This window comes from Enhydra lutris, unplaced genomic scaffold, assembly GCF_002288905.1.
Source record: "Enhydra lutris kenyoni isolate GAN:26980312 unplaced genomic scaffold, ASM228890v2 scaffoldscaffold21, whole genome shotgun sequence".
Lineage (NCBI taxonomy): Eukaryota > Metazoa > Chordata > Mammalia > Carnivora > Mustelidae > Enhydra > Enhydra lutris.
In genome coordinates, this window is record NW_019154105.1 from 70,772,168 (window position 1) to 70,794,553 (window position 22,386).

The 22,386-nt window shown below is 40.5% G+C and overlaps 1 protein-coding gene across 2 annotated transcripts in view; it reads left to right on the top strand.

The window, feature by feature from the left end:
• LOC111149029 (inositol polyphosphate-4-phosphatase type II B) overlaps positions 1-22,386 on the top strand; it is a 372,027-nt gene that overhangs the window by 91,404 nt on the left and 258,237 nt on the right. For both annotated transcript variants that reach the window (XM_022505917.1, XM_022505916.1), the window contains exon 5: positions 18,644-18,694. In XM_022505917.1, the coding sequence (XP_022361625.1) occupies positions 18,644-18,694 (51 nt within the window). The remainder of the gene's footprint in view (positions 1-18,643; positions 18,695-22,386) is intronic.

A 22,386-nucleotide genomic window follows, 5' to 3' on the forward strand; every position in this document is an offset into this window, starting at 1 on the left:
TTCCTAATTTCTACAAAGCTGATTTTGAAAAATACAGGCTTGAAAAGAAAAATATGGTCACTAGCAAACCATCCTCCCTCTCTTTTGAGAGACTGCATCCTTGTTCCAGGGTTTCTCAAACTTAAATGCACTCAGGGCCACCAGAGGAGCTTGTAAAATACAGTTCTAATTCAGCCATCTGGGGCAGGACCTCAGATTCTGCATTTCTAACAAGCTCCCAGGTGATTGCTGTGCTGCTGATCCAATGTCTGGCCTTGAGGAACCAGAGCAGAGACATTAACTTAGGGCCCCAGCAAATCCAGCTGGACAGGCCCATGTGCCCTCCTCATACCTGTGATCAAACTGTACCTGAGATGATGGGTTCTTCCAGGTAATCTGTCTTTTGTGTTTCCAGGTTTTCACTGTGGATATATGTCTGTGATTTTTAAAGTTTTTAAAGAAAAAATAAAACTTTGAGTTTAGGCCCAATTCCATTCTGAGCTAATTGTGAGACCAGGGAGATTCTGGTTAAAGGGAACCCACTTCCAATTATAAGATGAAGTTCTGGGGATCTAATGTCTAGTGTGGTGACTACAACTAACAATACAGCAGCATAAGCTTGAAAGTTGCTAAGAGAGCTCTTAAGTGCTCTCACCACACATAAAAAAGGTGACCAGTGTGAGGTGATTGATGTGTTAATTAACCTGCTTGTGGTAATCATTTTACAATATATACATATATCAAATCATCACATTCTATACCTTAGATATATATGGCTTTTTTTGGTCAACTCTACCTCAGTAAAGCTGGAAAAAATAGAATTTTTATTTTGCAAAAATGTGTTTGTTTTTAAAGATTTTATTTATTTATTTGATTTATTTGTTTGTTTTTAAAGATTTTATTTATTTATTTATTTTTATTTATTTATTTGAGAAAGCATGAGCAGAGGGGAGGGGTAGAGGGAGAAACAGACTCCCCGCTTAGCAGGGAGCCTGATGTGGGCCTTCATCCCAGGACCCTGGGATCATGACCAGAGCCAAAGGCAGATGCTTAACCCACTGAATCACCCAGGCACCCCTGTTAAGTTTTGATTTAAATTATTCCTGCCTTTTCTAGTCCTGATGCCTCTTAGCTCATAAATGATAGAACACTCTGACAAAGGACTTCACGATGATGAATGTGATCTTGTCTTTTTTCCCTTCCTTTTTTTTTTTTTAACTTCCCTACTATATGTGTTTTTCTATTTCTTCTTCTTTAACGAGTTTACCTATTCATGTCCCAAGGTCATTGAGAAATATTTCTTTTTTTTTTTTAATTTTAAAAATAGCACTTAATAGTCTTCTGTTCCATTGCTCTTTTTATGAATATTGGTGTGTCTGTGAAAGCTGGCAATCTATTATTACAAAACCGGTACTAAATGTCGAGCCGTGTTTACCCTACTTATGCTTTATTTTAAAGAAAGGGAAAAAAGCCAAGAATAAAGTCTCACTATAGTGTCATAAATTTCTTTTTTTATATACAAAATTGTCTGAAGTCCCTGAAATGTGATACTGTAAGCACAAACTGTCATACTATACAGCTGTCATATTACATAGGAATACACTGTGAAATAAAACTTGTACAAGACAGCTGTTCTAAAAGTTAGCTTTTTTAAGGAGGTAAGAGTATTGGCATGGTTAACTCCCTTAAAGAAATTTCGGTTGGCTTAATTGGAACACATTTTTAAAATTCCTTACTGGCAGATTTCTGTAAGAGCTCAGACACTAATCTAGAAGTGTGGGTAAGAAATGTCTATTTATGGACCAGAGGATACACTGACAACCTCAGGGTTTTCCAGCTTGGTGGTACGTTCAGTGAACATATTTGTCTAAACACTGATGCATGACATGGTTTGTGGCCTGTAACGACCACAATCAAAGACTCTAAAGATAGAGAAAATTTTGAAGCATCCAGTACTAGCTGCCAGGGCGCTTCAGGTTGACCCCAGAGCCCAGATATGTCATGAGACCAGTTCTCATAAGCCGGATTCTTTGTATGTTTCTGCTTCTTTCCCATGGCCAAAGTTTCCATTGATTTTATTTTTTAAAAAAATTTTTTATGTGCAATGGATTTAGTACTGCCATTTAAAATAACTTTTTCATTGTATTTTATTTCTTTTCAATGTTCCAGAATTCATTATTTATGCACCACACCCAGTGCTCCATGCAATACATGCCCTCCATAATACCCACCACCGGGCTCACCCACCCCCCATTCCCTTCCCCTCCAAAGCCCTCAGTTTGTTTCTCAGAGTCCACAGTCTCTCATGGTTTGTCTCCCCTTACAATTTTCCCCATCTCACTTCTCTCCATCTCCCGATGTCCTCCGTGTTATTCCTTATGCTCCACAAGTAAGTGAAACTATATGATAATTGACTCTCTCTGCTTGACATATTTCACTCAGCATAATCTCTTCCAGTCCTGTCCATGAAGTTTCCACTGATTTAAAAAAAATTTCTCAGCAGCTACTGAGAAATCCGATTAAATAGATGGTGCTGGTCACCTCTCCCACAGACATTTGAATTCTGCTGAGTTTAAAATTAATTAACATCATTGGTTTCTGAGACATGGTATTACCCCTGAGATGTGAGACAGAAGAGGGTTTCATTTTCAAATTACTGATCGGAGTACAGTTGTATTATACTAAGTTCTTTTTGAAATCGATGCCTGAGCTCTGCCAAGCCAGGCTCACAGTACTGCTGGGTCTCAGTACATCTACCTTCCCTCCCTAGTACCTCTGCTGTGCTGACTCCCCCCGCCACCTCCTTGTCCCCCTACTCCGGTCCCACAACCCTGCCAAAACCCCTCACTGCCTCTCTCCCTTACAATGATCCTCTGGTGGGCTGGTAGGCTGGAAGAAGTCCTGGAAACCTCATCTTGCAAAATATCTTAGTAACACCCACATGCAGTTATTTCAAGCCAGTAGCTTTGAAACAGGCCAGGGTGGGAGTATTTACTCTATGGAAATTGACATACTCTATAAATCATAGCTGCCCCTCCCATCCCCACCCGACAAGAACCGGTTGTTACACTTTACGGGCACACTAAGGCAGAATTCTATTCAGCATGATTAGATTAAAGCCCCTGAATTTTCCTGCATGTGGTCTCATCTGGTCTCATCTAGTCTCTGCAAGAATGAACACCTTTCTTCGAGAATAATTGAAAGTTTCTTCTTGGAAACATCCAAGGAAAATTCACTCTAAGAAGTGGAAGAGTTAAAAGTACAACTTTTGATAAGAAGAATTTATGAAAATGTCCCTTGTCTCTCGTGTCCCTGTGAATGGACTTTGCTCATGTGCTTAGTTTTAGTTTCCTCTCATACTTTTTCATCCCATTCGCTCCAATGTAGCCTTCCTCTTTAGGCACTGGGGAAGCAAGATTATTAAGTATAAACTTACTTTAAGCACAAAATATGCATTTTATGCCAACTGTTAAGAATTTTAAGTGTTAAGATTCTACGTTTTAGGTGTTTCCTTGAGACAGTGAGGTTCTTAGACAGCTGAGAAGATATATTTTAAAGCCGTGTATGGTTTGAGGGCATAGGAATATTTTGGCATTTGTTGAGTAGTTATAGTTTAATGAAATTGAATTGCTTTACCGAATATTTGTGTGTGTGTGTGTGTGTGTGTGTACATACTTGGCTCTGACTTCCAGTTCACATGGTAAAACAGACAGAAAAGCTTTAAGAAATGGAAAAGCCACCTCAACATTGAGCTGCCGCCCCAGCGAAGATGTAGAGTGTGACACACTTTAACTTAAAAAAAACCCAGAGCTGGATTTCCAATGCATATTTTAAGTCAGACCCAGAGATGCTTTTCATCAGTCCTGATAGTGGGTCTTTTGTGCTGGCAAGGGGAGGTTTGGCTTAAAAATCAAAGGTGTCCTCCTTCTCTTTTATATTCTTCCATCATGTGCATCATTATTTGCCATTGGGCTGCTGATATGGTTCAAATGCAAAGATACAACAATGAAGATAGCTTCCAAATACTACAGCCGGGATACTTGCCAGATGTGCTGAATCCATCCATAAATCATCTTATTCATAAAAGTTGCTTCAGTAATTATAATTCTGTTGTCCTCATTCAGTTGGGGTGTAAATTTTTTTCAGCACATTGAGTTCCCTCAGGCATTAGGGTACCAAGCTTCTTCTGAATATTCTTGTATTTCGGGAGCTGTGTTCTTCTTCAGTATCCATAATGTAAATAGGATGTAACTAGTACATTTATTATTTAGGCTAAATTTATTAAAATAATTATATTCATCCACAAATATTCTTATGGCCAGTTGAGCATTATTATCCTCACAGATGAATGTAATTATATACACAGGAAATTTATATACCAACTTAATTTCTCTGTCAGTATCAAAGTGATTTCTATAAATATTTGGAACAAAATAAATGACTTGAGGCTACCCAATGATTATCCCTCTAAAACCTCAATACCTAGCTTGGCCTGTACGCCAGAAAAAATAGAATAATGGTAATAAGACTCTAATTTGCAAGTGAGTCCTATTGTTCATCTTTTCCATTTTGACCTTCTGTAGTCTGTTCTCCATATAGAATCAACCTAATATTCATAAAATATGAAAAAGATCACATCAGTTGGCTCAAAACCCTGCTAGAGATCTCCATTGTCATTAGAGGAGACCTTATTACTAGAACCCTGCCTTTCTTTGACTCTACCTCCCTTTTCTTTCCCTTTTGTTCAGCCACTTTTTTTAGTCACTCTGGCCTCAGGGCAAGATTCTGTCTTGGCCTCCAATACTCTTCTCCCTTGTTTTTCATTGAGCCAGCTGCCCTTCTCCTTCTCCTCCCCTTCTTTTCCTCCCCGCCTCCTTTAAAAATATTAATTCACTCACAAAGATTTATTAAGGACCTACTATGTTGTAAGCACTACTGCATACATAAGAATAGTTGCAACCGAGAACAAAACCAAAATCCATGCTCAACTTCTCACAGAATTTGAACTTTCATGGTAAACAAATAAATGAGACATCAGAAGATGATAAATGCCATGGGGGGAAAGATTAACCAAGGTAAGAAGGTGAATGTGCACTGAGTTGGGGCTGCAGAAGACCAACATATGCAAAGGCATGGACGTAGGTAAGAGCACGACAGGTTCAGGGAAACAGTGATGTAGAGTGTCTGAATTAGGGGTACATGTAGCAAACATCACATCCATGCCTGAAAGAGACTCTGTAGGGGAAAAAAAAAAAATGCTTAAAAACTTAAGATTGACCTAGCAAATACGAAAGGCAAATCCTAAATGTTGAGGATCGCCAGTGATGGTCAGTGTGTTTCTCAAATTGTTGGTTTCAGGTTCCGTTTATACTCTTAAATATCAAGAATCCCAAAGGGCTTTTATGTGGGTTAGTAACTATGGAAGTTGTCGTATCATTACGTTGTGCACCTGAAACTAATGTAATGTTGTGTGTCAACTGTACTCGAATAAAAAAAATTAAATAAATAAAATATGGACCACCTCAACTAAAGTAATGGCATGCTTACCACATTAGAAATTAAAACTCAGAAAGTTAAAAAATAATAAATAAAGCTCGGAAAATTTTTAAACCTTTATTAATTTATTTAAAATAACAAATAATAAACCCCTTACAGGTTAATATAAATAATGCCCGTTTTTAAAGTTACTGTATTTTGGAAGGCTCAAGAAGTATACTGAGAGAGTGGAATTGTTTTACCACTTTGCAAATCCCTTTACTATTCGATTTCTTTGGAAGATTTTATGTATTTTTTGAGAGAGAGAAAGAGCACACAAGTGGAGGGAGGGGCAGAAAGAGAGGGAGGAAACAGACTCCTTGCTGAGCCAGGAACGTGATGCGGGGCTCAGTCCCAGGATCCTGGGATCAGGACCAGAGCCAAAGGCAGACGCTTAACCGACAGAGCCATCCAGGCACTCCTAATGTTCAATTAATAGCAGAGACACATTGTCCTGTCTGCTTCAGTATGCAGTCTGGTGAACTCTCACTTCTTGTGCGCTCTGGTGAACTCCACTGCACACTGAAAGAAGAGTAGAAAAGGAAAATACCATCTTAGAATTATTATGAAAATAATGTTGACCTTGCAGGTCCTCCGACTGTACCACACTAGAGAACTGCTGATCTATGGTTTGAATAAGATATAAATTGCAGGCGTTTTGTGTCCTAGCTACTTTTCACATGTCACAGGATTCAGTGTGCACCTGGTTTATGAGAGTAAAATGAGCCCTCAACTTAATGAGATTGTGTTCCCAATTTTGTAAATCAATCTTTTGAAATGTCAAATACATTTTTCCTATAGAAACATTGTTTTGTATTGTTACTACTTTCCTGGGAAGAGTTTGCAACATTGAATTGAATACCTCTGCTCTTTTAAGACAAGATTGAGTGAGCCTTGCAGTAGACTGGCCACTTTGTAACTGTTCTTTTGAGAAGAGTCATCCCTACTGCTTATTTAAAATGCCTCAATCCCATTTCCTTCTGGGCAGGGAACCTGGGAGTTCTACTTCAGTTTCCCATTGCTTTTTGCGTAATAGATGTGTAGTACGATTTCAGCCCAAGCTGCAGGCAACTCAGGAGAGGGGTTCAAAGTGTTGGTTTTGGAGCACTACACATTCAAAATGAGATACTAGCTCCTCTACTTATAGGTTGAAAGTTACTTAAAATTTAAGCCTCTGGTCATGATCTCAGTGTTGTGAGATCAAGTCCCACCTCTGGCTCCATACCTGGTGTGAAGCCTGCTTAAGATTCTCTTTCTTCCTCTCCCCTCCTGCCCCTACCCCCCTCTAAAAAATCATGAGCCTCAGTTTTCTCATGTGGTTGTTTTGAGTATCAAATGGGAAGGCAACGCAGTGAAAGAAAATTCGGTGCGAATTAGAAACATCAAGGAAAGGAACAGAAGCAAGCAGGATCCTGGTATCATCATCCCAGTGATTTCTCACAGACAGCCAGTGTTGTGGCCTACTGACCAGATTCTTAGATACTTCGGTAGAATTCTACAGAGGAGACACTAGTGCAGTAGTAGAGAAGAGTTCCTGCAGTTATCCCATTTTTGCCCAGGGTTGAACGGTCTTCATTGGATAACCTCACTGAAAGCCCCTCCCCTCTGTGCCTGTATACACCATTTGTTTTCAATCACTCACACACACACACACGCACACACACACACACACACACTCTCTCTCTCTCTTTCTCTCTGCAGGTTGATTTTATAAATCAGTTGATCTTTACCCAGACCTTGGTGTCTTCTTTTGGCTGGGGTTAGGAAAACCTGAGTTGTAAATGATCACTTAAAATACTGAATGTCATCACAATAATTTTGTTTTAAAGCTACCTAGGAATTATTTAGCCTTGTAGTGTAGGAACTAATGACTTTTCAGTGAGCAACAGATTAATAGACATGTGCCTGTGTTGATATTACTGTTCTCCATCTAATGGCTTGTTCATTAACTCATGACTGTGGTCTTAATTGGGGGCTGTTAATACATAAGGATGGTGTTTTTGAGTCTGGCAATGTGATAAATTGTGTCTGTTTCTATTCCCTGAGGCTAATAGATTTTTGGCTTTTCAAACTCTCATTAAGCAGCCCTAGGGAAGGCAATTAAAGTCACCATCAGTCTGGGTTCAGAAGAGGCACACTACAGGGGAAGGGGTGCAGACTTTGGAAGACTTTTAAACCATTTGAAGTCTGATCTGCAACTTGTTGTCACAGTGACCCCAGGCACATTAATCCAGTTTTCTGAAACTAAGGTTTCTTATCTGTAAAATGGGCAAAGCAGTAATAGTACAACACAGAACTGCAGGAATTAAATGAGATAATACAGGTAAAAAAAAAAATGCATGCACCTCTGAAATAATTAACCCGTAGGTCCAGAGAGTGTAGTTGTTACTTCCTTTGATTCCTTTGATTATCCTTATTTATCAATTTTTAAGATTTATATTATTTCTTTACAAGGTAGAAATTTTCTAGGGTAGCTCATACTCAATCTTGGTCTAATTCTGGAACCAAGGGATCAGTTCTAATGGCTTTTTCCAGCACAATTTTTTTTCTTTCTCTTTTTCTTTTTTTCTTTCTTTTTTTTTTTTTTTTTTTTTTTTTTTTTGTTATACTGGGGAAATAGAGGAGAAGAAGGGTGATAGAAGTAGCAAGCAATGGTGGAGGTTTGACCTGACAAAAAGCTGTTAATATGGATACATGCTGTTTGAATTGAGCACTGTATGTAAGGGTACAATCGCTAGAGCCTCCTGTGGGGCTCTGGAAGTCAGCAGGAATGAAGGTCTCAAGTAAGAATGAGTGACTGTTTAGCAAATTAGCAGTTAATGTGTTCAGGGCCCGTAAGGCCTTTTAAGTTGCATTTTTGCAATGCAAGGAGTTCCTTTATTCTTTATTTCCATCTTAAAAATACCCAAACATCTTAACACTTAAAATATAATACTTAAAAAAAAAAAAAATCTCATGGCCTTACATCATGCAGCTCTTTGGAGGTCTGTCCTGATCACACTTGGCTCATTGGTGCAGCACGAGAAGACTGACAGGGTCCAAACAGTGCTGCCTTTCCCGGCCTGGTGTCCCTTTCTGAAAGATCCAGGAGGGTATGTAGGCAGAGGGTCCTACCCTCAGAACAGATGTATCAAGACTTCTTTGACTTCCTTGAAACTAGACCTGAGTTTCAGCATCTCATATTTTCAGCCCAGCGTGTATCTTTCCAATAATCTCTGACAAAGGAAAGGAATGTCTAAAGATATTTTTGCCGTTCAGTATTTTTTCACCTGCCCATAATAGATCTCTGTAATAGTTGGAAAGGGAAATGGAATAAAATGTGGGTAATGGCAGGGACACTCAGAGTTATGATACTCTGGAGTCACATTTGTAGTCACCATTAACCCGAAGAACCACATGACTCCTGTATGACTGGTAGAATTTAGTATAATGGTGCATTCATATAGCAAAATTAAAGTCTTAAAGAGCCACCGATTAAACATAAAGGACCCGTGTGACTGGAGAGCTGTGGTGTGAACGTCCATGCCTAAGCGAACTCGAGGACTCCATGCATCCAAACTAAAAGAGCGCTTATATTTGTCTTACTATTATTCCTTTTAGGCTTAGAAGCTCATAGAATGTTCTTGTGTACACAATTTCATATATATTTTTTAAGGTTTATCTATTTATTTTAGAGGGAGCTCATGTGTGAGTGCATGAGTGGGAGGAGGGGCAGAGGGAGAGGGAAGAATCCTTAAGCAGACTCCCTGCTGAGGCCACAGGACCCAGAGATCAGGACCTGAGCTGAAACCGAGGGTCCAGTGTTTAACTGAGTACCCAGCCCCTCTAATATGTTTTGACATGTGAAAGATAATCACATTTACCTAGTAAAGATCAAGCCAACATGTCACACTCAATAATTACTGGATTATTTTTGTATAGTGCTCAGGCTTCAGGGTAAACTCTGTTTTAACTAGGCGAATTACCTGTAATTATGCATTTGTAACTGGCTTACCAAAGGTTTCACTCAGTAGACCAACGTGTAATGGCATTTTCCCCCTCTCCAGTCGTATTTAACTATGCTCTGTGGGATATCACTTTTTATCTCTTAACCACACCTTTGGAAGAGTCTTTAAATTTCCAGTAACTTTCAGATGTTAAGAAGTTCAGTTTTGGTCGGATGTTGTGGGTGGGGCAGGCATTGTTTCATCCAACACTACTTAGAAACAAGCCAGACATATTACAAAAATCACATTTGAAGACATCATCAAGTAAGCGGTGAAAGTAATAATGAGATAAACTAAAATCCCAGAGAAAGGAGAGACTTTTGAAGTTGAGCTATCAGGAGCCTGTGATTTGTCCTCTTTGGGCATTTGCTGATTCGGAGAGTCCGCGGAAGAATACGGCTTTGCCTAGACCCTGGGCTGCTGCTGCTTAGAGAAAGAAAAATCAGTAAAACTCTCGGCATGCATGTTGGAGGAAGTAAGAAACTGAGACTTCATCAGCTTCAAGTCAATGAACACTTTTTTCTCAGAAGAGACTTGCTGAATTCTGAGCTTTGCAGGAGGCTAAAGATCCAGGCCAAAGTCTTATAAAAACGAAGTGAAGGCCCCCACCGTTTCACAGTGCTTAGGAAACAGGGAGAGAGACAGGCAAGAGAGAAGGTGCTAGAGGGAGTGGTGGTGAATTGACACACAGGGACTAAAAAGCTCTCTTTCACCTGCGGGGCATTTACAGATCGTCCCCGTAGCTCGAAGTCTGAACATCAAGGCTCTGCTTAACGCGAGATGGCAGCTGGTAGACAGAGAACCAGCAGAGATTTCAGGTTTTATGTGTGCTGAAATGACAGATTTGGAGCCCAAAGGGGAATCAAACTTGTGGCTGCTCTGCCTCTGAAGACGTTTACCAGATTTTGAAGCTGAATGGGGCACAGTGCAAAACAGGCATGCAGAGACCTCTGAGAATCTCTAGCATTCTTTTAGAGGTGAGGGCCAAAGACTCCTCAACTAGAGCTTCTTGGTTAGAAGTCCTGGTTGGGCGTGTGGGTATCATACCCTCTACAACATGGATAGACTGAGTATCTTTGTTCGCTCACTATAGCTGCCATAAGTAACTGCCACAGACTGTGTGGCTCAAATGACAGAATTTTTTTTTTTTTTTAATTGAAGGACTGGAATCTGGAAGTCCAAGATCAAGGTGTTGACAGGGATAAAATCTTCTGAGGCCTCCCTCCTTGCCTTGCAGATGGCCACCCTCTTGCCGGCTCTTCCCCTGGTCATTCCTTCATGTTCACACCCCTGCTGTCTCTTTCTCTTCTTACCAACCATGTTGCCTTAGGGTCCCACTCTAATGGCTTCGTTTGATCTTAATCGCACTATCTCCAAATACAGTCACATTCTGAGGTACTTCCTGGTGGTTAAGGCTTCACCATGTGATTTTGAAATTAGGGTTTTGGTGGGGATGAAGGGGTGAGAGAAGTGGAGATTCAGCCCATAAGCCTGAGTCTCACAAGAATTCCAGCTAAGTCAGTCCCTGACTTGATGATGAGAGCAGTTCTTCCTCCACTTGCATCAGAAAGGAAAGGGCATCTCTGATAGAAAATAATATCTGGAGCTTTTACAGATGCTTGACATTAAAAAATAAATAAATAAATAAATAAATAAATACCTTCATACCCAGAAGAATAAACCCCGTCCCTTATCTCAAACATGTTTATGTGCAAATGAACATCTACCATTCTCATCTGTGACATATTTCACTCATAAGTACTCTTCTAGACCAGACCTCCTCAAACTTGACCATGTGTATGAATTACTTGGGAACTTTATTAAAACGAAGATGGTGATTTTGTATGTTTGAAGTGAGCCTGAGATTGTGCATTTCTATAACAAGTTTGTAAGGGATGGTCCTCAGACCAGTAGGTAATGAGTTTGCACACTGAAGTTTGAGAGACATTGCCCGATAACGTTGAAGACCTCTTCCAACTCTGAAAGTCTGTTATTTTTTCTAATTTGTTTTCCAAGAGTACCTCATCCCATTGACAGACCATTGTATCCTACCCTTTTTCCAAACTGTCATAGGGTTTGGACCTATGAGGGCCACTCTCAAAACAATCTCATTTCTTTTACAGCAGTAGTTCTTAACTTCGTGCATTGGAATTAAGTGGGAAGTGAGCCTTGACAAATACTGCTGCCTGGATCCTTCCCTCAGAGATTCTGATTTAATTATTTTAGAACACAGCCTGGAAACTGGTATTAAAAAATATTCCAGAGGATTCTAACGTGTAGTCAAGATTAAGAACAATTGTTTTAGGATAGCACATTTTTCACCCCACTAAAGATGGTACTGGGCCTATTTTTTTTTAAAGATTTTATTTATTTATTTGTCAGAGGGAGAGAGAGAGTGCACAGGCAGGTAGAGTGGCAGGCAGAGGCAGAGGGAGAAGCAGGCTCCCCGCGAAACAAGAAGCCCAATGTGAGACTCAATCCTAGGACCCTGGGATCATGACCCGAGCTAAAGGTGGACACCTCACCAACTGAGCCACCCAGGGATCCCAGTACTGGGCCTATTTTGACCTTTTTTTAACCAAGCTAGTCTCTGGAAAAAGTAATTAAATACTAATAATGGCCCACCTGCAAAATTATTAGGTTTTATCCGTTTTTGAAAATTGAAGGAATTTTTCTCAGAAATTTTTTAATCACTTGGTTGTATAGTTGCTCTTCATAGACTAGGAATGTGATTTCCATTTTTGCCAGACTCCTCTCCACTCCCTATTATCTCTCACACTCAGCTTACTTCTTTCATTAACCTGTTTGGAGCCTTTGGGCTCTACACTATCTCTACAACATTAATTAATAAGATAGTAAGCTAGAAATGAAACATATCCAAGGAGAACATTTAAAATGTACCCCCCTAGTGATATTTCATATACAATTTTCATATCACAGAGGCATTTTTTCTAAGATCACTCTAAGATCTCTTCCATCTGTAAGGTTCTGTGGTATGAATCATTTCGATTTGTACATAGATCATTTTCTCTACCCACAACAAAAGTTAAACAGTTGGAAAGTCATTATCTAAGAGTGGCTGATAAGTTTTATGCACTTGAAGATGCTTAACAATTATTATGATATGTTTTGACCCTTTCCGTGTTAATCATTACTACCTATGGGTGAGAAATACCTTGTTTCCTTAAATCTCTGAGATTACCAGTGTTTGTAATAGTCACTGGATCACAATAAGTAGTTAACACAAGTTTGCTGACATTAAAAGAGTGAATTAGGATTTAATGAGTTATTTTGCTTTATTTCTTCAGAGCCATAAATGGAATCCAAATTTTTATTTAAAATAAATGGAGGCAGGTCACCTGGGTGGCTCAGTGGCTTAAGCCTCTGCCTTCGGCTTAGGTCATGATCTCAGGGTCCTGGGATCAAGCCCCGAATCAGGCTCTCTGCTCGGTGGGGAGCCCGCTTCTCCCTCTCTCTCTGCCTGCCTCTCTGCCTACTTGTGATCTCTCTCTCTGTCTAATAAATTAAAAAATCTTGAAAAATAAAAAAAATAATAAATGGAGACTCTAAATTATGCCGGCTGCTGAAACAAATGTAAACATCCAAATTTCAGTGTTTTAGCACAAGGAATCTTATTTCTTGACCATTGTGGTGGGCAGAATTGTACAACAGCCCCAGGATTGCTGCCTCACATTGTACACATTCTAGTCCCTGAGACATACTTCTGTGATTAGGTCATGGTACATGGCACAGTTGCCTAAGAAAGGGAGATGATCTTGAGGGGGGCGGGGAGAATCTGTCCAAATGAGGTAAGCCTTTAAAAGAGAGTGGATCCTGAAGCCAGATATATGAAGTGTGAGAAGAATTTGGTGCAAAGTAGGTTATCTGTTGCTGGACTTCAAGGTGGAGGAAGTCACATGGCGTAGAATAAGGCTGTCTTTCAAGAGTTGATAGCGGCTCCCAGATGGGAAGGGGGAACCTTGGTCCTAGAGCTGCAAAGAACTGAATTCGGCTCACAGCCTGCAGAAGTTGAAAGCAGGCCTTTTCCTAGACAAGCCTCCAGACGAGGATGCAGCCTTGTCAGACCAAGGCAGAGAAACAGACACATGAGGCCTGGCCTGCTGACCTATATATAGCATGTGAGTTAATAAGTGGATGTTGTTTGAAGCAGCTAAGTTTGTAGCAATTTGTTACATAGCAGTAGCAACCTGATGCAGTCATTTAATAATCTAATACTGGGAGCGATGCTTGCCAGATGGCTTTCTCTCGCCTACAGCTCTGCAGTCTGCCAAGGGCTGGACTCCTTGCAAGGAGAGAGAGACAGTGGAGAGGACATACACCATCCACTTCTGAAAAGTCCAGTTTGGTTGTAGCAAACATCACTTACACATATATTCTATTGGTGAGAACACGTTACATGGCTGTTTCTCAAAACAAGGCACCCTAGGCATATAGTTCTAACTGAGAAGCATCCTCCCCCCAAATTAATGGAAGGAGGCTAAACATTTCTGTCCCCATCAGGTTTCCACATGTTTGAATATGAAGGCATTTTGGTGTCTCATTCCATGTGGAACAAGTAAATGTTATGAAATTATATATTCCAATTTGAGATATATAGAGAATTGGAGTAACATTTTTATTAGAGAAAAAGTTGTGCTTCAATGATGCATTCATTATCAGAGGCCCCATCAGATGTGACAGTGGTCTAAGAAAAAGATCTGGGCTCTTTTCCCTGCCCGGAGGGTGTTGGAGCACCATTGCAACACCATCCCCTCTGCCTTCCAGCTGAGCCCTTCCAAGGAAAAAGTTTCTCCTTCTTCCCTGAACAGTGAGGAGATGCACTTGCACAAGGCCCAGGCATGGACACCCTGGTGAACAGAGTCATGGCAGCATGGCCCTCCCCTTTTCTGGATCTCAATACTCAAGGGTGCATGGCATTCTTCTCACCTATGAAGAATATAGCAGTTCCCACCATCGTCCTATGCTCTGGGCAGCGGTGCCCATGATCTTTGTAAAAAGGCTGGCTAAGGGGCACCTGGGTGGCTCAGTGGGTTAAAGCCTCTGCCTTCGGCTCAGGTCATGATCCCAGGGTCCTGGGATGGAGCCCCGCATCGGGCTCTCTGCTCCGCAGGGAGACTGCTTCCTCCTCTCTCTCTCTGCCTGACTCTCTGCCTACTTGTGATCTCTGTCAAATAAATAAATAAAATCTTAAAAAAAAAAAAAAAAAAAAAAAGGCTGGCTAAAATAAGGAGTGTTTCTCCCCGGATTAGAGTTCTAGAGTGCTATATTCATCCATTGCAGGGGTAACTTATGGCTTAGGGAACCATTAAGGTTTATGAACTAGTTTCTATAGGGATTTTATGAAAGATTGAATATAAGTCACTATATGCTACCTGGTATTTTTTTTTTTTCATTTTTCAAGGTAATTTTAGTATCTAGACGTTTCAGCTTATGGAAAAAAGAAATGAAATAGTTTTACAAGAAACTTAAGAAATATTCAAGATGGAATATATAATCTACATCATCACTTCTGTTAAGTGATCTTTCTTTATTTGATATCATAAAAGTCTAGACAAGAAGAAGTTATAAGAACTTTAAATGTGTAGTCCGGCAGACATTCTTATGTTCCAGGAAGGATGGGGGGTGGGGTATGATAAAGAAAACCAGGGAGAAGTACTGCTAGTAAGACCAAAAAAGGGAAAATGAATTCCAAAAGAAAGCCAGTAAATCTCAGGAGGCCTGACACTGCCGTGATCTGGAATATTCCACATGTTGCAGTGACAGCCGTGGCTTCACCCCTTCCTCATCAAGAGGCCTCATCTAAATCTGTCCAGGGTTGTTTTTTGTTGCTTTTTTTTTTTTTTTTTTTTTTTCCAGTGACATATTCCTCCAGCCGTCTCTACCCTCTGCTTTTTCTCTGTCTCCTCCCTCCTCCTTTCCCCTTTCTTTTTCTCCCTCAACCCCCATTTCCTCTTTCTTCTTCCCTTTTCTTTCACTCCCTCCTTTCTTCCCCTCTCAGCGTCGGTGACTATTCCAAGTGCTGAAAAGACATTCTACAACAACCTATGAGGTCTGTTAGTACTCTATGCTAAAGATAGCTAACGTAAAGACAAAAGGCAACTGGCATGAAGAGGTGAAATAATTCTCCCACTATGACTCAGGACAGAGTTGGGATGCTTCAGGGGGCTGTGATAATGTCACTCCTCTACTCAAATGTCTTGCATGATTTCCCATCACTTATGAATTGCATAAAGTCCCATTTCTATAACATGATAGATACCAAATGGCCCCAACATCTCTCCCCAAACATATTTAACTCTTGCCATCTCCCCAAAGGACCCCTGTTATGCTGTTATCAGAATACTCAATCATTCCCAAACACAAATGCCATTTTGCAACTCCATGACACATGCCCATTATACAACACCCTGTTTGTTTTGTTGTCGTGATCTTCCTTGCCTAAAGCTCCTACTCATCCTTCAAAACCCAGACTACTTCTTCTGTGAAGTCTCTCCTAACATTCACAGTCTGATTTATTTCTTACTCTGAATGCCCACAGAAAAATGCTCACATTTCCATAATAGTATGTATTACTTTGTACCGGATTTATTCATATATTTGTCCCACTCACTCTGAAGTCCCAAAGGGAAGAAATGGGACTTTACTTACTGACAAACCCAGTGCTTGCCACCTAGTATGTGTTCACTCTAATGAGGGATATAGATTATGCAAGAAAAAGCATCATCAATGTGTAACCAATATACCACACATCTGTAGCATTGACCTTAAATTTAAAAGTTTTAGACCTATCCATATAGACTATCTTAAACAAATGTTGCATGTGAAAATCTGACTTTATAAAAATTTTAAATTGGTTTATAAAAGTTTTGTTTTTCAATTCCTCTAAATCAGAATCTTTGCTAGTTTTAAGCATGCCTTGATTTAGGAAAATGTGACATCCATGTAGTTTTTAAAAATACTTGTATTATGTAAAGGGAAATTCATTCTCTCTCTCTCCCTCTCTCCTTCACACATGTACACACATTGGAAATGGCCAACTAGTCCATGGATATCTTCAGATTTTTTCATAGTATACAACTTTGTGTTAAGAATCTCTTTTTTCTTCTGAAACAGTTTATTTGTAAAGAATAAGTGTTCTACTGATAAAAATCAATATAAATGTAATGACCATATTGCAGTAATTGTCAATATCATTCTACCCTATTTATCATTATATCACACAACATTGTATCATTATATTATATTTGGTGGTTGACTGTGGGTAATAATGAAACCATGGAAAGTGAAACTGTGGATAAGGGGGGAAACTAGTCCCTCTCTTTCCCTCTCTCTCACTCTCTTTTTCTCTCTGGTTTCTATTTCAAAATCACACAGAAAATGTTTGTTTTTCTCTATGGGTTTGAACCCAGTGTCTTACACAAACATAAGGATATACATATATAAAGAGAGAGAGAGAGACAGAGACAGATAGAGAAACAGAGAGAGACAGAAAGTGTATAGTGTGTGTGTGTGAGAGAGAGAGAGAGAGAGAGATCGAGATCATATATATGCACACACTCTATGGTCCTTTACAGTCTCCCCTGTTGATACGTAGATTCCTCATCCTTTTGAGGCCAGCTAATGATTTTCAGATAATGAGACTGAATGGTACGTCTGAACATTCTGGACCAAAGAACATTAATGCAGCTACCACACTGCAAATGCTCTCAGCCAGTGAGCGCTGTCGTGAAATCCTGAGTTGAGAGTGTTCTGCAAATTGTGTTGTTTACTCTGTTGGGATCTCTCCTGTCATTTATTTTGTGCTCTGGTGAACAATTCTGAGTCATAATGACTGACAAATTGTGCAAGTGATAGTGCTGGATCTGTCATAAAGACACAAAGAAAGAGCATTAAGCTGGAAGTTAAAATGCAGTGTTTTACCCATGGCTTGAGGCTTTTTCCAAGAAGTGGAAACTGTGTTAATGATGAGCAGGCCCTAAGGAGCTAGTTCAAGTCTTCTGACATTATGAGCCATATTATAAGTATCCCTTCCACCTGAGAGAATTGACCAGGTATAGTCAGGTATGTCAGGACTTAAAGGGTTTCAAGAGAATTATGATTGGCAGTGTTGCACCTCCAAAGGGATTTTGTGAAAATGGCCCCCTGAACTATTGATCGAACACGTGTGCCTAGGGTTCCTCTCTTCCCAGCCATCCCCTCTTTCCTCTGCTCTCCAGTTAAACAGAGTATGCTTGTCTATTGCCCTGTATTCCTTTAATGTGTTTATCTAATCCTTACTTCAAATTAAGATACATTAGATTTAGGTTTTAGGTGTTTCTTGCTTTTACTAGCTTTTCCTTAAGTGAGAAAGATCGTCGTGATTCCTTTTCATTTGAGACATTTTTTTTCTTAGAGAAACATCGACTCAGGGGTACATTAGAATCAATATCTGGGGGCAGGAGAGAGCACCAGGAGTTTGAAAGGTCCCCAGGTAGCTCTAACGTACAGCCAGGATTAAGGATCACTGCTCAGTGGAAGATATATGCCTGCTTATCATCTAAGGAGTTGATATTTCACTTGGAACACTTTCAAACATATGAAAAGCTTCCCCAGATGACTGATTATTTTACATTATTTCCCTCTCCCCCAGCTGAGAATTAGTTTTCAAATGAATTTAGGTAATGGTATCTGACAATTTGGCCCAGAACTCTCAAGTGGGAGGAATATCCTATAAAGACTGTGGGTTTTGGTGCTCATTTGGAGAATAAATATTTATTGAGCTTGCATGGAATGACTTTCTCTATAACAACTCTCTCCTTCCCCTTGAATATGGAATGAGGGCTGCTTTTTGAGGAGATTAAAGGTGATTCACCTTAAGCCTAAATATCTCTGTATTGGGTGAGGAGTGATGGGGTGAGGACCTGGCAGTTCTGTCTACTTAGGAAAATCGGGAAGCTTAGTGACGATAAAAGGGCAGCTTTGCTGTACCGCAGCAGGTGGTACACCCAGGTGCCTTCAGTAATGATTAACCCCAGAGTTTGAATCGTTGCCTGGGATGGAAAATGACACCCAGCACCTGTGTGAAGCTTTTGCACTGGTTTCTATTTCAAAATCACACGGAGAATGTTTGTTCTTCTCTGTAGGTTCGAACCAGTGTCCTACCTGAACATAAGGATCCCCTGCCAGAGGTTGGGGTAAGTGTTTCTTATGTTTCCGAAGGGCACATGCATCCCTTCTAAGTTGATCTTTTGGCTTTCCGCTGACCTTCTGTTGTCTGATCGCCGACAAAGGAAATTGAGTTAAATTAACAGGGTGTGACAACGCAAGGGGGGCACTGTCACATATTTGGTGAATTATATGGAAGTCTTTCCTTGTCTCTGGGAAATCACCCTCAAATGGATTCATATTTACTTTAGCCTGCTAGAGACGAGTCTAGAAATTGCCCTGCAGGTAACCGAGAGGCAGCTCAGAGCCAGCATTCCTGGACCAACAGAAGGCTAGGGAAATCGCAGACTTGAGCTCTCCTGCTTGGGGAAGGAGGCAGAGAACAAACTAGCCACGGGTCTGTGCTGCTTTCTGCTTCCTACTATACTGTAACGCTGGTCCACACAGAAGCTGCCGTCAAAGTGCAGTCCGGTGTTGCAAAACCCTGCAAAGGTTTTCCCGCTGCGTCGGCACCGCCATATCGCGGCTTTTAGAAATTGCAAGAGCAGGAAGAGAAAAACAAGCTTTTTGCTTAGAAAAGCCTGGAGTAGGTGGTGGCAACTCCTGAGGGAGAGCCCAGTAGGCTGAGTCCCTGGGATGTGTACAGAGAGGTTGAAAAAGCCTAGAAAAATGTTGGGTCTAAAGAGGTCATGGGACTGAGCCAACTGTAAGGCCTATGGGAAACTCCCCGCAATCCTACAGGCAGTTGACAACCTTCTTCCAGTTTTTGTGTGCAGCATTGTCTTACGTACCGATCATTTCATCACTGGCAACAGCCGCCATCTGAACCTGTCAAGGGGGCCCTCCACTAAATGCACCAGAGCTTGAGTTGAATTGAATTGAATTGATGGAGAAGAATGTCAGCCATCTCTGCATTTGATCATGGAGAAGGAATAGGGCACTTTGTGTTCTCTCGTGCCTATCAGGACCTTCTCGTTTTTTTCCCTGGGTACAGGTTGAATAATTCTCTAGTCCCCAGTCAGATGGGACTCTGACTGACCCCTCTGACTTTGAGGTGTTTTCCTGGATGTGATAGAATGAAGAGATTGGCCTCATTTCCTAAATAGTGCATCTCCTGAAATGCTCACCCTCCCTCTCTTCCAACACTACCTTTACATCAACTGGCCATGTCATGTTACTAATAGACCAAAAAGACCATTGACTTCTTTTTCTTAAGATTTATTCATTTATTGGGATGCTTGGGTGGCTCAGGCGTTAAGCGTCTGCATTTAGCTCAGGTCATGATCCCATGGTCCCAGGATCAAGTCCTGCATCGGGCTCCTTGCTCAGCCGGGAGCCTGCTTCTCTCTCTGCCTGCTCTGCCTGCCACTCCCCCTGCTTGTGGTCTCTCTCTGACAAATAAATAAAGAAAATATTTTTTTAAAAAAGATTTATTCATTTATTTGAGAGATAGACAGAGAGAGAGAGAGAATGTATGCACACATAAGCGGGAGGAGGGGCAGAGGGAGAGAATCTCACTTAGACTCCGGGAGGAGAGCACAGAGCCTGATACGGGGCTCCATCTCATGACCCTGAGATCATGACCTGAGCTGAAATCAAGAGTCAGATGCTTAACTGACTGAGCCACCCAAGTCCCATGAATAAATTTTTAAAAGTCAAAGTGGTACCCATGGTAACAGAGTCCATATTGAGGGGTGTTTTTTTTTTTTTTTAGCTTTAATACTGAACACGGATTGTATTTAATGCAATTTTGTATTTGAAAATTTTATAATATTGAGTGAATTGAAAACAGCTTAAAAGTAATTACTGAAAAAAAATGCCAGTGTTCTTAATGATAGGACAATTTGAGACATTTAAACATACCAACTCAACTATATTCCAATTGGGACTGATTAAGAGATCCCCAGGAGTCAGAGGTCTATAAACTATAGCCTGGGGGCCACATTCACCAACTGTCTGTTCTGAATATGTTCATTTATGCTGTTTTCCCACTATCATGGCAGAGACATCATGACTTGAGCTAAAATCAAGAGTCAGACATTCAACCGAGTGAGCCATCCAGGCACCCTTAAATTGGCTTCTTCTGAAGCATTGTGAGAAGGTTGCTAGCTCCAAGCACTGGAGGTTCTCTGAACTGATACCATGGTGTATTTGGGATACTGTCTTTGACAAAGACTCAGCCTGGATCAAAAGAAAATTCTCAATTGACATCCTGTGACATGTCTGTTGAATCAGTTAGGAATGCATTCAGAACCAAGTCGCCTGACAAATAGTGGCTTAGAAGTAACAGACTTATTTTTATCATGTTAGAAAAAGATCTGCGGTAATGGCCCAAGGCCGTAGCTACTCAAAAAATGACTTCGAGCATCCAGGTTCTATCTACCTTCCAGCTCCTCCTTTGTTAGAATATTGTCCAGTCTAAACATTGAACCTTCAGAAGTCACAGTCCAGGTGGGCAAAACACTGAAGGACGAACGGCAGCTGATCTTTTTCCTTCAATTCTGGGAATCAATAACTTTTGGGGAAATTTCAGTTGGTATATTGCTGTGTACCTATCACTAAGAAGACAGGAGTGCCCAAGCAGAAGAGAATCTGGTTCAGTTCCCATTGGAACAAAATCAAGGTGCTATTAGTAATGAAAAGTGAGCCAAATAGATATTAGATATTGGTAATGTCTGCACACTCCTCCTACATGTTAAACTCTGTAAGAGCAAAGAGCCTATTTATTTATTTATTTATTTATTTTTAAAGTGATTTTTGTTGTTGTTGTTGTTGTTGTTGTTGTTTTGACAGACAGAGATCACAAGTAGGCAGAGAAGCAGGCAGGGGTGGGGGGGGGGACGCAGGCTCCCCACTGAGCAGAGAGCCTGATGCGGGGCTTGATCCCAGGACCCTGAGATCATGACCTGAGCCAAAGGCAGAGGCTTTAACCCACTGAGCCACCCAGGTGCCCCTTATTTTGTTCACTCTAATAACCCTAGCTTTGTGTCTAGAAACTAGTAGATTATGATATCTGTATTGAGTTAGAAAGCATACCATGATTTTGGTTTGCCAACCATCTTAAGTTTTTTAGAACCACCAAAATGAAAGGGGGCATCTAAAAAAAAATTGCAATGGTATATAAATCTTAATAATATGTAAAAATCTAGTACACTTTATGACACATCAGAACTCGATAAAATGGCAATTATATTATAGACCTAAGTCTCAAGTGTAGTAAGAATGAGCCTAAATAAGAACAAGTCCACAGGCCCTGGCATTCTAATACCCTCAGAGTACACAATATTGTGGATAGAGAAGAATCACCACATCTTAAGCACCTGTCATGGAGCCCTGATTAATTTATATCTCATCACTTAATCCTGAAAATATTTCTTTGGTCTGAGAGTTTTAGCTCTTGGCCCAGACTTGGCTCTGCCATTACAACCTGCTAAGAACTCTAGCTCTTGACTACTCTGATTTAAAAAATGATTATTATAAATAGTTTTATTATAAATAATTCAAATATGTTCTATACATTTCTTTGCATTCTTTTTTTTTTTTTAAGATTTTATTTATTTATTTGTCAGAGAGAGAGAGGGAGAGAGAGCAAGCACAGGCAGACAGAATGGCAGGCAGAGGCAGAGGGAGAAGCAGGCTCCCTGATGAGCAAGGAGCCCGATGTGGGACTCAATCCCAGGACACTGGGATCATGACCTGAGCCGAAGGCAGCTGCTTAACC